This window comes from Castor canadensis, chromosome 3, assembly GCF_047511655.1.
Source record: "Castor canadensis chromosome 3, mCasCan1.hap1v2, whole genome shotgun sequence".
NCBI lineage: Eukaryota > Metazoa > Chordata > Mammalia > Rodentia > Castoridae > Castor > Castor canadensis.
Window position 1 is genome coordinate 54,827,218 of NC_133388.1, and position 18,166 is coordinate 54,845,383.

At 38.9% G+C, this 18,166-nt stretch overlaps 1 protein-coding gene and 1 pseudogene across 1 annotated transcript in view; both read left to right on the forward strand.

The window, feature by feature from the left end:
* L2hgdh (L-2-hydroxyglutarate dehydrogenase) overlaps window positions 1-18,166 on the forward strand; it is a 44,638-nt gene that overhangs the window by 14,973 nt on the left and 11,499 nt on the right. The window contains exons 5-6 of the mRNA XM_074068012.1: window positions 5,462-5,612; window positions 7,133-7,167. Of these exons, the coding sequence (XP_073924113.1) occupies window positions 5,462-5,612; window positions 7,133-7,167 (186 nt within the window). The remainder of the gene's footprint in view (window positions 1-5,461; window positions 5,613-7,132; window positions 7,168-18,166) is intronic.
* LOC141421580 (josephin-1 pseudogene) lies at window positions 7,174-18,162 on the forward strand (annotated as a pseudogene).

Here is an 18,166-nt window from a genome sequence, read left to right on the forward strand (position 1 = left end):
TTAGGAATGCTCAATCTTTAGTATTATGCTATGGGTTTTTTTTGTTGTTGTTGTTGTTTGTGGGTCTGGGGTTTGATCTCAGGGCTTTGTGCTTGCAAAGCAAGTTCTCTACTGCTGGAGCCACACCTCTAGTCTATTTTGCCGTTTTGCTCTGGTTATTTTGAAGGTAGGGTTCATGAACTGTTTTTCTGGGTTGGCCTCAAACCGTGATCTTCCTGATCTCTGCCTCACAAATAGCTAGGATTACAGGGATTAGCCACTGATATCCACATATTATGGTTTTAATTTATATTTTCCTAATGACTCAAATTTATATACCCTTTCATATGTTTATTTGGCCACTAGAATATTTTTCTTTCTGAAGTACCTATTTGAGTTCTTTGCCCATTTTTCTATTGGTCTACCATTTTCTTCTAACAATTTTTATTAGTTTTAGAAGTTCATTATATAGTATGTATATGAGTGCTGTATGATATACATATATATTTGTGATATATATGTATATCTAAATGTATGTTGCAGATATCTTTTACCTTTCTATAGCTTATCTTTTCACTTTAATAGTATCTTCAGATGAACAGAGATTCTTAATGTAATCAATTTAGCAATTTATTCATAAATTTTTATGTTTAGTGTTTTTTGGTGTCTGTTTGAGAAATCCACCTAACTGAAGGCCTGGCGAATATTCTATGTGTTTTTTTAAGTTTTCTTGTTTTACCTTTCATGTCCATTTGGAATTGGTTTTTATATATGGTATGCAATATAGGTCAAGGTATATTTTCATACCCCATGTGAATATCCATTTGACCTAACACCATTGTATCATTTCCCCCACCACACTGCAGTATTCCTTTGGGATAACAGGTGAATGTATGTGAGTGGATCTATGTCTCTACTCTAATTAAAGTCCCATTATCTCTTCTTACACTACCACTGTGATGTCTTAGTTACAGTTTTCCAGTGAAAAAGGGCTCTGATGAGCTGAGCAGAGGAGGTTGGCTTTCTAGGCAGGAAAGGGCTGAGGAAAGCGGAGACAGAATGAAAAGCTGATTGGTTGTTTCAAAGTTACCTTCCTTATAAGATTAGAATAGAGGAAACTTCCTTATCATGCTGGCTAAAACTGACCTGTTCGGAGATTTGGCTATTGTCCCTGTCCTGATTTCTTGGAAGGTCAGATAAGCAATTTAATTTGGTGACATAGAACTTTAGCATGAGTAACTCCAAAATGGTAGAGTGCCTGTTGGTGCTTGGGGTACCAGAGCTCAGTCTAAAACAAAACAATGGCCTCCTATACATTTTATTGAAACTGAACTTAAAACTTAGTGTTTTGAGGCTTTGTGTGATTCTGATGGAGTTTAGTTGTGAAATTAAGATGTTAGAGTCTCATTGACATGTTCTTATCAAGTGTTACCCTTTGAGAATAAAACAATTTATAACCTTCAGAAAGGCATGCCAGTTTTAGCATGTTTTAAATTTTTTATTTGGTAATGAAAAGCTCTTTAAAGATTGGTGTCAAAAAGGGAAAGAACATCTGAGCTGATATCACTGTAGATTTGGTCATGAAGTTAAAAAAAATAGAACTACTGGTTTCCTTGTGGTACTAAAATTTGGAGAATTTGGAAGATTCTATCTGATTATTGTCTGTTGTGTCCTTGTAAAGAGTTTTAAAGATTGAAAAAGAAACAGGAACCCATGATTCTTTATATCAGGCTTTACTGTTTAAAAACATCAAAACTTCTCACATGTTGTAATGGCTAAGCACATTTTTATCCCTATATATGTTGTTCCTTGCACCTGACATGTGATCCTCCTAAGTCGTTGAAATGAGGGAGATAAGTATGTGTACACAGATAAAACAATTACCAATATGCATATTATTTGTCTATAAATGAGGAAACTGTTTCTCAGGGTCACGCAGTTCCTAAGGAGTGCTCTGCCCAAGAACTGACTCAGTTCTTTTCTGTTTGGTTCGTCCAAAATTTTCTTGTTTACCAAGTGCCAAACACTATAGTTAGGTATTGCAGGTATGAATATGGGTAAAGCATGGCTGTTGACCTGAAGAAAGTTGTAGTGTAGCAGAAGATGGGTTTTTTTTGTGTTGTTTTTGTTTTGGTATTGGGGTTTGAACTCAGGGCCTCACGCTTGCTAAGCAAGCGCTCTACTACTTGCGCCCCTCCTCCAGTCCAAAGGTAATGTTTTGGCATAACATGTAAGCATTCTGAAAGAGCCAATGCTCTTGACTTGTGCCACAGTTAAGGCAGTGCTTTTAGTTTTGTCCAAGGTTTTAAAAAGGTCTTCTCAAAGATGAACCCTACTTGAAGATGAATGAGTAGTTTAACTTATAAAAGAGTTAGATTCTGCTTCTGTCTGAGGCCTCTGCAGAAGTGATATACCTTACGCAAGGCCAGTTTGGGATTATTAAGGGGTGGCAATAAATAGAGGAAAATATAGTCTGATTATTTCATAAGAGTAAGTTCCACCAGATATGGTGACTCATGTCTGTAATTCCATCTCCTCTGAAGGTAAAGATTAGGAGGATCATGGTTTGAGGCCAGCCCAGGCAAAAAGTTAGTGAGGTCCTGTCTCCACCAATAAAGCCAGATGTGGAGGTATACACCTATCATCCCAGGTATACAGGAGGCATAAATAGGAGAGTCACAGCCCATGCCAAAAAAAAAAAAGACACTACTTGAATAATAACCAAGGCAGAGGGTTGGTCGGGGGCAGGAGGGAGAGGTGGCCCAAACAATGTATACATATATAAATAAATATAAAAATAATAAAAAAAGAAAAAGAACCAAGGCAAAAAAGGGCTGGAAGCATGGCTCAAGTGGTAAAGTGCCTGCCTAGCAATTGTGGGGCTGTGGGTTCAAACTCTAGTATTGCCAAAAAAATTAAAAAGTTCCTCTCCTTTCCCCTAATCTCACCACGACTACTGAGAATGTTGGGCAAAATTTCCCAGTACAGGGTCCCATCTGTTTCTCTTCGGCCTTTCAGAAAGATAAAGTTTATCAGGATAATCCCTCTCTTCCCCCAGTACTGAGGGTTGAGCCCAGGGCCTGTGCATGCTGTCAAGCGCTTTACCTTTTGAGCCATGCCCCCAAGCCCTCTTATTGTATTTTATTTCTGATAGGGTGTTTCTAACTTTTGGCCAGGTTGGCCTTAAACTTACAATCCTCCTACCTCTGCCTCCTGAGTAGCTGGGATTTCAAGTAGGGGATATCTTTTTTTTTTTTCTTGGTATAGGGGCTTAAACTCAGGTCCTTCACCTTGAGCCACTCCACTAACCCTATTTTTTTAAGGGTTTTCGAGATAGGGTCTCACAGAACTTCAAACTGTGATCTTCCTGATCTCTGCCTCATGAGTAGGTAGGATTACAGGCCTGAGCCACCAGCACCCAGCAGAAGATAACTCTTGACAGCTCCCTGTGTGGGCAGATCCTCACTGTTACCTCTGATCTCAGCTCTGCTGTTCCTTCTGCCTTTTAACATTGTTCCTCTGTCTCCTGACTGAGTTCTCCCAATTTTTCCAGTGCCACTTTCTTGGTTTTGTTCTAGCAACCTGACCTGTGGCTACAGATTTCAAGTTGAAACGTGGTGACCTGGACAGTACATGCCCAGCCTCCCACTGATGAATACAGCCAGCCTGTCCACCAGCCCCATCTCAGCTTTGCTGACCGTGCCCTGCAGCCAGTCCTAAACGAGGCATTGGTTTGCTTCACAGTGGTGGCTTACTCCACCTTCCCTTAATATGGAGCATTCTAACACCTCACAAGAAGGAGAAAGCCAAGACTAGAAACAGAAAGAAGAGAAGGGAGACCTGTTAGGGGAGTGCTGGAGGGGTGGAAATCTAGCATTTTTTGTTTGTTTTCTAGGTGGTACTAGGGTTTGAACTCAGGGCCTCAGGCTTTAGGCAGAGACTCTACCACTTAAGCCACTCCGTCACCAGAAACCCAGTATGCTTAATAATAGCCTTCAAAAGTTTATTTATTCAGTAAATATTTGAGTGACTTATGTGTGTCAGGTATTGTGCAGGGTAATAGGAGTATAAAATAAAGAGGATATTTGGGATTCTAAAAAACTATTGATTCATAATGAAACACTTAACAGCACATATGTAGCTCTCTGTTATACTTGTAACAGTTTTATGCTAAGTAAAGAAGTTTTTGTGGATTAAACTCTTGATATCCTACACTAACTTCCAAAGTTATTGCACCCAAATATTACCTGTAGGTTAAAGTTGAGTTCCAGTTATTGACCTATAAATTAGAGATTGTTGGGCAGTAAGCAGGACTAATGTAGTCTTACATTTAACAACTGCACCAAAACAGAAGGAATGATTACCTGTATATAGCAAATGCTCTTATATTCTGGAAACAAGACTGTTGGGATAACGGTGAAGTTTTTCCAAACGTTGCTTTCAGTTTTTGAAGAAGAGACTGGTGTTTTGTGAGCCTTTAACCTTAACAGCATCTGACCATCTGGAAACATTAGTGGAGGGGGGAGTTGCAAAGTCAAAGGCTTTTAAGGGTCAAGCAAGTATGTGTTAGGATAGGGATGGGTGGTGAATACAACAGTGAAATATTTAAAATAATATTATTTGAGATACTGTTTTAAAATTGCAACAATGACAGTACTGAACTGGTTACCCTCTTAAGAGAAATTGAGAGCACTGACTTACTCATATACACAGTAGGCAATAGAAAATGGTGCTATCACCAAAATGTAGTCAGTACTCAGTGTGTGAAATTCTGCTCTTACCTTTTTCTTCAGAATCAGAAAAGGCCAATGGCACATTCAGCATTCATTCCAAAAAATAAAATAAGCAAGGGTTTAGGTCATCTACAGTTTAATTACGTCTTCAGTGACAGAAACAAGCACAAAAAAACAGGCTGTTCATTTTTCATATTACCTGAAGAGAAAGTTTGAATTCATCTATAAAATCTCCATTCTGTATTTAGAGTCTTGAAGTTAGGGTCTGCAGCAAATCAGTGAGTAGCTAGCTAGTACAACTGAGTTCTCAGTGAGTATGTCTGAAGTGGTAAGGGCTGAATAAAACTGGAAAACCCATAGCTGCTGGAAAAGCAAAATTAACTCCTAAGGAGAAAAATTGGTTTGTGATTATAGAGAGGGGTGTGTATATGTATATATAAATATATATAATTTTATTATATAAAACAGATTGTGTATTAATATATGCATTATATGTACATAATATATGCGTATATTATATTCAAGCACTTTATGGAGCTAACTTTTATGTTTCTTTTTCTTTAAGACAATCAGATTTTTGTCAAGCAAAAATGTGTGTTACCTATCAAAATAAACAAGTAACCTATTATACACTAATAAAAACATTTAAAAAATAAGTAAAAACAAGTAAAAACAGCTAAAGTAAAATTCTGAAGAAACCTCATTGTTTTTTAATTATGTCATTTGACTTTTTTGTAATTCTGTCCTAGGGTCTATTGGCCATTGATTGTCCATATACTGGCATTGTGGACTATCGGCAGGTAGCGTTGTCATTTGCCCAGGATTTCCAAGAAGCAGGTGGCTCTGTTTTGACTGATTTTGAAGTAAAAGATATTAAAATGGCTGACGGAAGTAAAAATGGTAAGCCATCCTTGTGTTTTCTGTTGAATACTTGTACTGATTTAAAAGACAAACTTGGGTTAGTTTTGTCTGGTATAGTGCTGGTAGGAGGGCTATCAGGAGAGTAGGGCACAGAGCTAGAGGTGGGTGCAAAAGGACAAGAGTGAGATTGGATGTAGGAAAACCAGAATCCCTAGGAGATCTTGTGCCAGTAGAATGAGGCACTGATTAAACAATCTGACTGGTGCTAATATCTGAACTGCCAAGCACTGTGTGGAGAGTAAGCCCCAAACTCTTCCCTATTGTGTATGTTAGAGTCAGAATTTCTTGGCAATGCTTGTTAAAAGTACAGATTTTAGCATCCTCTAGATTTACTGAATCAGGTTGTCTCATGCCAGGGCTTAGGAATAGCAAGCAGTTAGTGCTTCTTTTTTCCTTTTTTCTTTTTTTTTTTTGGTAGGACTGGGGTGTCATCTCAGGGCTTTGGACTTGCAAAGCAGGCACTTTGCTGCTTAAGCCAAACCACCAGTCCATTTTACTCTGGTTATTTTGGAGATGGGGTCTCAATGAACTGTTTGCCTGGACTGGCCTCAAACTACAATCCTCCAGATCTCAACCTCCCAAATTTCTAGGTTTACAGGTGTGAGCCACCAGTGCTCAGCAGTTAGTGATTCTTGGACACATCCAAATTTCAGAATGACAGCATAAGGTCATGAAAAGACTTGTCTATTCTAAGCCTCTCCTCCCCCATTTCATTTTAGACTTTTTTGAGTTTGTTTTTCTCTGATGACATTATTTTAGCCAAGTGAAAGATTTGTAAGTCTGTTTATTGCAGTGAAATTTGAGGGAGTAAAAAAGTTCTTTGACAGGTTGTAAAGGAAATCTAGGTTATATGATTTAGTCTTCTGTGTCCTTCTAAAATCTAAAATGATGAACAGAATTTAATGAAATTGTGAAATATGATTGTTATATAGGTATCATTATAAATCAAATTAATGACACTGTTACATTGCATTCTGTTTTTGCTGTACATATATTTTCTAAGACTATAATTCATGTAAATGATTTGGAACTAATTTATAAATGGTCAAATTATTACTGGAATTGTTTGTGTTATGACAACTCTTATTTCTCTAAACAACCCAGACTCTGCAAGGAATTAGATAACCAGCACTAGAACACCCAAGTTTCTTCTGTTATAGCTTTACTTCTGTGGGAAAATTCCATCTGATTTATACGGATCCATTGTGCAGCATGATTCCCAGGATTGTAGTTCATGAAAAGTTGGAACCATCTGCATTGGAGCTGAGCTGATTTATAAGTATAAATTAAATGAATTAAAATAAAACAAGCTTAAAAGAACATGCTGGTTTTGTATATTGTCAAGTATGAACTAGTTTAATCTTTTACTTGGCAAAAAGCTTCAGAATGAAAAGTATGGTGCAATTATGGTAGAAGAAAGTCAATTGAATTTGTTACTTGTATATTTCAAATAATGGTGGTATTGTTTTGCTAAAAAAATCTTACTTTTTTTTTCTTAGGGATGAAGTATCCAATTGTTATAAAGAATACAAAGGTAAAGATTCTTAACTAAAACTTAGCCACTTTCATCCCCTTCTCTTTCTTAACAAGTTGAATTAAACCACAGTGCTATATTTTAAATCATTGAATGAAATTTGTCTAATGTAATTCTGAGAAGAGGTTTATTTGTGGGTTTTTTATGTTTTTTGTTTGTTTGCTTTTGGAGACAGAGTCTCACTACATGGCCTGGAACTCATGATCCTTGTGCCTCAGTCTCATGAGTATTGGGATTATCGGTGTGCACCACCATGCCTCACTCGAGAAATTTAATAGTCTTCATTCTAACAAGGGTTTTAACTTTGGAATCTCTTCATGAAGTGATTGCTCTGATAAAGAACAGGATTATAAGCATGTGGAGTATTTAAGTCAAAACTGATAGATATTTTATCACTCTGCTGACTGAAGTACATTCATTTACTGACTCCTTACTAATTAAAAAACTTTAGGATGGATGCATAGGTCATGCAAGGGTAGACGGATTTCTTTCTTTATCTTCACAGTCTACAGCAAGAACCACTGGATGGTATAGACTATTCCCTGTGTCTTCAAGGGTCGGTGAGAGTAGTAGTCACACATGAATGTTACAGGATTTATTGTAGGAATTAGGCCTTACACCATTGTGAGAGGATCTAGGAAAGCAGAGGTTCAGAAGGAAGTTGGTAGATCAGGCTGAGAACCTAGGTGTCCAGCTGCTGAAGTGGGACTGCAATTGGGCAGTTTCTGAGGAGATCTGCGGGGAGCTCTTGATTCTGTCTATACCCAAGTAGTGGGCTGGGACAGCTCTTGATTAGCAAGATCAGAAGTGGGAAACAAGATGGGCACCAGTGGCTCATGCCTGTAATCCCATCTACTTGGGAGGCTGAGATTGGGAGAATCGGGGTACGAGGCCAGCCTGGGCAAATAGTTCATGAGACCCTATCTCCAAAATACCCAGAGCAAAATAGACTGGAGGTGTGGCTCAAGAGGTAGAGTGCCTGCTTTGCAAGCACAAAGCCCTAAATTCAAAGCCCAGTCCCGCAAAACAAACAAACAAACAAACAAAAAACAAGTTGGGAAATAGTTCTGAACACAGAGCTGCGTTCATTAGGGAGTGGGTGTCTGTTCATTACCACAGTGTAGGAAACCATCAAAAAAGTGATTGTGGCTTTACCTCTGCCTGTCAGGTCATAGGCAGTTAGAGTGTTGGTCAACTTTAAGTTGGAAACATACAGAGGAGAGGAGTCTATCAAGCATAGTCTCCAGCTTAACTAAATAGATACAGTACAACCCCCCACCAGTCTTCCCCTTGTCAACTTGGCATCCATATATACCTCTTATGATCATTTTTATTTATTAATTGTTATTTATTTTTGAGATAGGGTTTCACTTTGTAGGCCAGGCTGGCCTTGAACTCACAATCCTGCTGTCTCAGCCTCTAAGTTCTTGGATCACAGGCGTATAACACCATGCCAGTCCTTCTAACCATATTTAGCTTTCAAATAAAGACAATAGTAAAATTAATGCTTTTACCTAACAAGATGTAACTATCACCCATACAACAATATTCATCCTGAATCACACTCTTCAGTTGAGATCCTTAATTTAAATACTGAGATATAAAGCTAACCACTATTGAAATATCTTAGATTAGAAGATTGGAAGTGATTTTGCTCGCAGGAGACATTTAACAATGTCTGGAGACATTTTTGGCTGTCACACTGTGGAAGTGGGAGCACAGCTGCTGGATTTAGTGAGTAGAAGTCAGGGATGCTGCTGAACACCCTTCCATGTAGGGAACAGGCCTCCAAAGCAAACAAGCGTACAGCTCCAAATAGTAATGGTACTGAGATCGAGAAACCATGTGTTCTATAGTGAGGAAGTGTTAAAGATGGGTGTATTAAGTCAAAAATACCACAAAATGGGTGGCCCGAACAATAAAAATTCACTTTCTCACACTCCTAGAATCTACAAGTCCAAGGTCAAGTTGCTGTCATGGTTATTTTCTGGTGAGACCTCTCGCTTCCTGGTTTGTAAATGGCCACTTTCTCATTGTGTTTTCATATGGCCCCTTTTTGTGATCTTTGGTATGACTTCCTCTTCTTATAAGGACTCCAGTCCCATTGGATTGGTGTCCTTATTTACCCCCTAATATCCCTTTCTACAAATATAATCACATTGGGGTTAGAGCTTCAAAATATGAATTTTGGGGAAACACAAGCTTACAACAATGAGGATAAAGAAAGAATTGGGTATTATATAAACAAATATATTTATTTCAAAATATGGGAGAAATACTCATAGCTATGACATTCCTTATTTCTGTGACTGGTCATGTGATCATAGCTGATATTTATCATTTGCTTCATCCACTGCCCATTTCCATATTGTCTGTACCTTTGGCAAGCATCTTCACTGGTTATGGTTCCTAGTTTGGTGGGGTAGTGCAAGCTTTTCATCCCTGAAGTGTCTGTGCCATTAGCAGCCCGTTTTGGGCTGTGATTGTTTCCAGTAGCTTCTAGTGCAATACATGGGGATACTTAGAGATGCCTCAGAATGTGTTTATTCCAGACACACTCCTCTTTTTCACCCCCAACCCCTATGTGTGACAGGACTCCATTACTCCTTGAGAGTCGGGATTAATTATCTCATTCAGAACAGCAGTCCTTCTTTGCCTATTGATTTACTGGCATGAAGAACCCAGGGTGACCAAAGTGGCAGAACACCTTCTAGCTTAATGGAACCATTGTTTATATGTTTAATGGAAGTTTCTCTCCCTTGGAAACTAAGAGCTCTAGATCATCCAAGTCCAAAGCTGTATGCAAAAATTTCACTAGTGGATCACTGGGATAATAGTAAGGAGCTACTCCCATTTCTGTCTCTTGATTTCTGATCTTTGAAACAATGCCATATTTTAGTCACTGAACTAGAGCACATAGAGCATCCTGGAAGAATTGCTCCAACCCTGCCAGGTGTTGCTGTTACTGAATCTTCAAAAGCCATTTCACTTTCTGTTACCCAGTGGCTTCAGGATGATGGGGAAAATGGCAAAAAAATCAGTGAATTCCATGAGCAAGGGCTGATTGCTGCACTTCATTTACTGCATGATAAGTTCACTAATTAGAAGTAATGTTTGTATGTAAATACCATGTTGGTGAGTGAGGCATTCTGTAAATCCATAGATGTTGGTTTCAGCAGAAGTATCATGGGTAGGGAAGAAAAATCTATATTCAAAGCAATTGTCCATTGTGGTGAGAACTAAATTCTGCCTTTTGTATGTTGAAAGTGGTTCAGGGACCATATCAGTGGCTATGTTAGTCTCTATTGGCAAATTGAGCACTCTGCAATGACTATAGACAGATCATCCTTGGTGAATAAATACATGTTACTGGGCCCATGCATCACCTCTTTTCTTGCTGCCGTAGATATTTTTCCCAGTTTTATTGAGCTATAATTAACAAATAGAATTGTATACCTTTAAAATGTACCAGGTGATGATTTGATACATATTTGCACTGTATCAAGTTAATTAGCACATCAGTCACTTTACAAAGTTACCATTTGTTTGTATGTGATGAGAATACTAAAGATCTGCTCTTAGCAAATTTCAAGTATGTCATATAACATTAACTATATTCACTATGCTGTGCATTGCATCCCCAGAATTTATCTTCTAAGTGACAGTTTGTACCTTTTGGCCAAGATCTCCCCATTCCCAACTATCTCCTATCCCTACTCCCTAATTCCCTACCATTCTTCTCACTCTCTGTTTCTATGAATTCAACCTTTTTTTTTTTTTTTAATGACTTGTTCTGTAGTCTCAAACTCATAATCCTCCTACCTCAGCCTCCCAAGAGCTGGGATTTTTGTAGGCATTTGCTACCACACTCAGCTTGAATTCAACCTTTGTAGATTCACCATATAAGTGTATCTCATAGTATTTGTCTTTCGCTGTCTGGCTTATTTTCACTTAACGCAATACCTTCCAGATTTATCCATGTCACAACTGGAAGAATTTTCTTTTTTTATCCATTTATCTCTTAATGGACATTTAGATTTTGTTTCCCTGTCTAGGCTGTTGTGCATAGTGCTGTAATAAACATAGGAGTGCAGACATCTCTTTGACATACTGATTTCATTTTGTTTGGGTATATATCCAGAAGCAGAATTGCTGAATATGGTAGTTCTATTTCTAATTTTTTTAGAAATTTCTGTGCTGTTTTCCAAGATGGCTGTACCAATTTTTTACATTCCCATCAAGAGTGCAACTTATATTTTTGTTAATATTTGTTATCTTTTGCCTTTTATCAAAAAGATATTAAATAGCCATCCTACCAGAAATGAGGTAATACCTCACTGTGGTTTTGATTTCCATTTCCCTGATGTTTAGTGATGTTGTGCACTTTTTCTTATACTTATTGGCTACTTGTTTGTCTCTTTGAAAAGGTATCTACTCAGGTCCTTTGCCCATTTTAAAAATTGGAACATTTGCTTTTTAGCTGTTCAGTTGCTTAAGTTCCTTATATATTTTGGTTATTAACCCCTTATCAGATATGGTTTGTAAATATTTCCTCCCGTTCTATAGGTTGTCTTTTTGTTCAGAGTGTTAATTATTTCCTTTTCTGTGCAGAAGCTTTTTAGTTTGATGTAGTTCTACTTGCTTGTTTTTGTTTTTGTTGTCTTGTGTTTTTAGTGCCCTGTCCAAAAAAATCATTGCCAAGGCTAGTATGAAGGAGCCTCTGCCTATGTTTTCTTCCAGATTTAGGTCTTATGTTAAAATCTTTAATAGATTTCAAGTTAATTTTTGTGAATGGTATAGGGTCCAATTTCATCCTTTTGCATTTGTATATCTACTTTTCCCAGCATCATTTATTAAAGAGACTATCCATTCTGTTCATGAAGCCATTGAGTAAGGACAGGGGTGCCTGAAGAAAGAGGCTAACTCACATCCAAAGAGCAGATCATCTTGCCTACTGATTCTTAAAATCTTCCTTCACTTAGTGAACATTCATGTTGAACTCAAATATCTTCATCCTCTGAGGCTACTTGGAGTGATCCATTTATGTATCTTTTCTTCAGAGCTCCTCTTCTTGACCATCTAGTCAAACTATTAATGCAGTAGCACATGAAGCTAGATCTGTTCTTTGGCCCTTTCTCCTAGGTTAAACCAGCTGTAGTGTTGAGAGTTATGCCAACTAGGAAGATTTCCCTTTACCACAGTCCTCCAGGGCCACTTCTGAGTGGAAGTCTGATGCTGCAACTGTTCACTTTTGAGTGGTGAACAGAACCATGTTACGCAGAAGCAGGTGTCTTTTTTTTCCTTCCTTGGTCCATTGGTCATAGAGGCCGTAGATGAGAGGAAGGAGGCAGTAAACAGAAGTAGGCGTCATGAACCTTTTGCCTCTGTAACTCATATATGCCTACAGGACATGTACAACCCTGATCATACATTGTACCTCTTCTTGATGATGGAGTGCTGCTGTACACACCTAATTTTGTGGCTTGATGAGTCATACAAAACCCAGTTAAGAATGAGTAGTTCACATGGTAGTTTGGTGACCTGTAGTCAAATGTTTAGTCAAAGCCAGAAGCACTTTCTCCAGAGGAGTATTATTACCTACTGAGGGTAGTGTGGCTTTTCCTCGAAAATCCTAAAGTTCTATACAGTGATTTCCTTGTAGAGGCCTGCCAAAAGCTTTGTAAAACATCACTGTGTGCCACACACACTTTGATTACCACCATACCCATAGGATCAGATGGCCCAAGTGGCTGACCAAACAGGGTTTCTATTCAAACAAGCATTAGAAGTATGTTTCTGTACCTGCCCTCATCTATGGGATATTTTCACCGGAACATGGCATTATATTATAGAAGACATTTAGTGGCATTGGGATACCAATGGTTGTATTATTTTACCCAGAATTACTGTAATTGTTGTTTTTTATCATGGCATTTTCCTTTTAGTATAGATTTGGGATTCAAATTCAAATATTTTGTGTTCACTTAACATATATGCTTATGAGAGGTTAAAATAAAAGGAATTTTAAAAATAAACTGTTGGAGAGAGGATTTAAAATGAAAGACTTATACATTAGATATGGGGGAAAAGTCTTTTTCAGTTATGGAAGAACAATAGAAATTCATAGTTTATTCTTTCAAAGAAATTTATAATCCCAGCACTTGGGAGATGGAGGCAGGAAGTCTCAAGTTCAAAGCCAGCCTAGGCTACTTAGACCCTGTCTCAAAAAAAATTGTGATTGAGGACAGGCAGAATGACTCAGGTAGTAGAGCACCTGCCTAGCAAGCGTGAGGCTCTGAGTTCAAAACCTACTACCACCAAAATAATTACTATTGAACAATATAATGTTTAACATTTACCCAAATTTCAGTTTAGAAGTAAATTAATATGTTACTGAATTTTTTGTTTCATGTATAGCATAAAATTATTTCAGAGACCTTTTTAAATCATTGGAACTGTTACTTGAGTTTTTTTTAAAAGGAGACTATTGCATGCTAATACCATTTTACAAATTTTGTTATCTCTACATTTATCATAAGGCTTATCTGTGTTTTATGTTCTAAGAACAAAAGAGTTGCTGACCTTTTAAGTAGAAACCGGTAGATTTTTATCATATAAAAGCATTTCTTGTACTTCTGGTATGTAACTAGATGAACAGGAAAAGCATTTGCTATTGTTTGTTTTAGGTTTTTTTTCCTTGAGACAAGGTCTTAATATACAGCCCAGGCTGAACTTGTGATCCTCCTACCTAAGCCTCCCAAGTACTGAGATTTAGTTGTGAACACCTGGCTAGATTTTGTTGTTGTCACTGACACCCCTTTTGACTCAACGAGTTTTCAAACAATCATGGTTTATTCTAGCAAATTTGAATTTGCTATACAGAAGTTACATTAAAAATATATAACTTTTGTAACTCTTCAAAGGAGGATTGTCTTTCTGGCAAGGGAAAAAATAGGCTATATATAGAGTCAAACATACAGTTTTATGGAATAAACCTGCATCTGTGAGAGCTGGAAAGAAAGGAAATGCTGAGACAGATGAGCACTCAGGCTTCAGAAACAGGTTAGCTGAGAGGAAGAACAAGAAGTTACCAGGAGCAGCCCACGATCCCATACTGGCCAGCTCTTGCAAGCTGCTCGAGCTGTACATTTTATTTACTACCTAGGCCCTTTCTTCTGAGTCTGTGGCATCATGATGGGAATAAAATGGAAAAAGAGGAGTGGTGTGATCAATTCTATTTGGTTCTCCTGCGTTGGGGCCTAGTTGGCATTCACAGAGAGGAAAAGACAGCAAGGAAATTGTGGGGGTTTTTGAAGTGGGGGTAGAGGAGACGTTAGGCACAGGGCAAACAAGATCATAATTTTATATGACTTATTAAAAGATCTGCACTTTGACAGTGGTGGTGAAATGTACTAGTCTAAAAGTTATTTTTCTATTGAGAAGAGAGATTTTTTTTTTCTCCCTTTAGATTCCAACATTTTTCTTCCAGTGACAAACCATAAATTATGGACACCAGGGAATAAGGTAGACCTCAGGAATCCTAAAAACACTGAGCAGTGTACATCTTCCTCAGTAGGGAAGAGTGGGGTGTTCTCAGCCCTCTCAGGAACCTAAAATGAAAAACATGAGTTGTGTGCCATGGAAAAAAGACAGGGCCAAATCTGAATCCTTGGGGCTGTCCCAGGCGACCAGTGGTAACCCCTCCCCTACACATCTAACAAGAGAAACAGCGCAACGAGCACCGTGTCCTCCACACCCTCAACATCTTCCAGTATAGCACTGCCTTTACATGGGAAGCGCTGCAGGAGATTTTCCCGAGGCGTCTCCAAACTCCATGGCGACACCCCGCAAGATGGAGCATGCTGGGAAATGGAAACTGTGGAGTGGATGTCATTACAACACTTTAGACCAAGGGCTGTGGAGCTGTTTGGTGGGCCAAGGATAGTGACTTTGGAATCGTTGTCTTCACTAATGTTGTGGGCTTCATCATGCGCTTGCCCTCCAGCCTGTGCTGGGTCCACTCAAGTTGCCTTTCAAAAGGCAGCATTGGATCTGTGTTTGAGAAGTGGGAGAGCCTACTACAACCTCAGTTCCAAACTCAAGGTGCCCAAGTGGATTGAAGGGGAGAGTGAACTCAGGAAATTTCTAAAACAGCATTTGTGAGGAGAGAACTGTGAACAACTGCTGGTGGTACTGGAAGTGGTGGAAGCCCATCAGAATTGGGGGGCTGATGAGTTGTGCAGTTCTATCCAACCTGCCCCTTGCCTCAACCCTCCAGCTGTCCATGACATGCTGTGGCCTCTGCAGTGGGTCTGTCTTGGCCATTTCCCTAAACATCTCACAGGGTTTTCCCTTCAGATTTGCCAGTGCAAAAAGACAGATGTGTGGACTGTATAAGAACCACCCAGTGTTTGTCTTTGCCTGGGGATGAAAGGTAGGACCTCTGAGCAAGCCATCCATAACCTTTGTTCTTTTTCAAGGAGAGGAGAAGGAGGTGAGGTGGGTCCTTGCTGACTTTCCTGTTTCTGATAGGACTTGACAAAAAAGTTCTGCTGGATTTGTCACTACTGCTCTGGATCCACAGAGAGGCTATTTCCTCTTTCCTGTGGCAACAGTGGGTCTGAAGACAAAATACATGCAGACCCAAGTCATTGGCTGAAAGGACTCAGAGCATAAGTGTCTCCAGGAAGCTGTCTCTAAAACCCAGTAGTGGCACTACAGGCCACCTGCAATCTGTAACACTGCCCCTTCCCCCATTTTTAAGAGGCAATTTTCTCAGCCCCTCTAGCAAAAGCAGAAAAAGAATCTGCTCTTGACATCAAATTCCACTAGTCTGAGCCAGAGTTGAGTGAGGAAAGTGATGTGAACATGAGCTTTTCAGGGTTTAACAGTAGCTAGTACTGGTAATCCCTGGGTTTAGAGGCCATGACTGTAGTGAGGAGAAGCAGAGCCCTCAAGTTGGGTGGTTATGTGCATTGTTGGAGGACCTGGGTTTGTCATCTTTGTTTACCTTCCTTTTCCAATCAGCAGAGGATTGTCCCACCCCCTACTCCTTGAAATACCTGTAAGCTACTTTTCTCCTGTAACTTGGAAAACAGAAGAGGAGAGAAAATATATATCCTGCCACATGTGTCACCAGAGTGGCTATGGTTGCCTCAAGAGAGGTGGGCAGGCAGTGGTGACCTGGCCAGCCCTTTTAGATGCATAGTGTTGCAGGTCTGAGAGCTACCCCACTGGCCAGATTGTGCTCTGGCAGCAAAGCTGGCTTGGGGCTTGCATGTCAATCCTGAGCAAAATTAATTGAGGGAAACTGGGGCTTTCTCCCCATTATTACAGCAGCACATGTTTATACCTGCACTTTTTCTGCACAGGTATCTTCAATCCAAGAAGACTATTTTTTATGCCAAGTAACAGAGTCCCCAAGTGGCTAATCATTATGTTTTCTCAGCAGCTAGCCATGGTCTCTTCTGGACTATTTTCTGCCCCAGACCTGCGTGGCAGGCACCACAGGGAGCTCTACCCCTGCACAATGACATTCCATCCACCACCAGCCAGAAGTTACAGCTAACCTTACTGATTGTCACAAGCAGCTTGGGTCCATTGGCACTGTTGGTGCTAGTAAGACATTTCCTAGGAAGAGGGGGAAACTCCTCTTCACAAATCTGCTTGCGCCTGTGCAAATGGCACTTCAGAGTCTCATGCACATGAAGCCATGAGTCAGTGAAATATGCAAAGATGTTTAAATGTTTCAGGGCTGGTTTCTCTGTGCTTAGGAACAGGGACCCATTCTGATGCCCAAGGGTAAAAAACTCATTTCCTTTAAGGGAGAGGGTAGGCCTGACCTTGATGCCCAATAAGGGACAAGCCTAGGCTTTGTTTTTCTTGCTTTTATTCCCTCTTTTTGTGTTGGCCTTGTGCTGGATTTGTTTACCAAAGACATTATATTAAAAGACCATATATTAAAACCGTATATTTAAGACCGTATATTAAAAATGGAAAACTGGGGGGGGGGGAAAGAAATAAAGAGATTAGAATTAAAGTCTAGTGGTGAATTGGAGCTAAATGAAGTCATTTAGGAAATAGAATGGCAAATTGGCTAAACATAGTAAAGGTAAAAATATGCAGATGATAATTACAAAATTGTAGAAAATCACAGCAGCCTATGATTAGCATTCTCTTAATTGTTAAAGCAAAAATTGGCTTTAATGTGTGCTCTCAGTAATTGTGGATGGAGTGAATGAGATTTCTAAAGTAGCCTTAGTTTACAAAGTGGATATCGATCAGGAAGGAGAAGTTGTTTATTGAGTAGGTTATACTTGAAATTGAGCAGGATTGTTGAATGTGAACCAACTCAAAAATAACATAGTTGCAGCTCATATAAGAAAGGAGAAGCTTTGTGAAATACAGTGCAGGCCAAATTTAGTGATCATCTAATGAAGTTTGCATCTTCCTGCGACAAGTAGTTATGTGCTAGGTCCTAGTAGAATAGGGTTGTATGTATGTGTGTGTAGCTTGTTAAGAATCCTTCTTAGGTCAACAATTATTAGCTCTAATTTTTTATTAGTCAGGCGCTCTACCACTTGAGCCACACCCCTTAGCTCTAATTTTTTAAAGCACAAAATTTAAGGTGACATCCATTCTCTTACTTGCCACTGTCCTAAGTTTCTGTCACCTAAATGTTAATATTTGCATCAAATTTCTTCTTTTAGAACAAAGTCCATTTCTGTGCCTTTATTTTCTTTTTCTATCATCTTCTTCCCCTCTTGACCTATTATCCTCTTATCCATACAAATCATGGTCTTTTAAAAAAATTATTATTATTTTTTAATTAACATGTATTAATTGAACATATTAATGGAGTTCAGTGTGCTATTTCCACCTCCCCCTCCCAAATTCTATTAATCACTATTCTGCCCGTAGGATGACTTTTTTACACTTCCACACCGAAAGATAAGTATAGCCTTCATATATGGAAGCTAATCTGCTCTTATTTTGTACC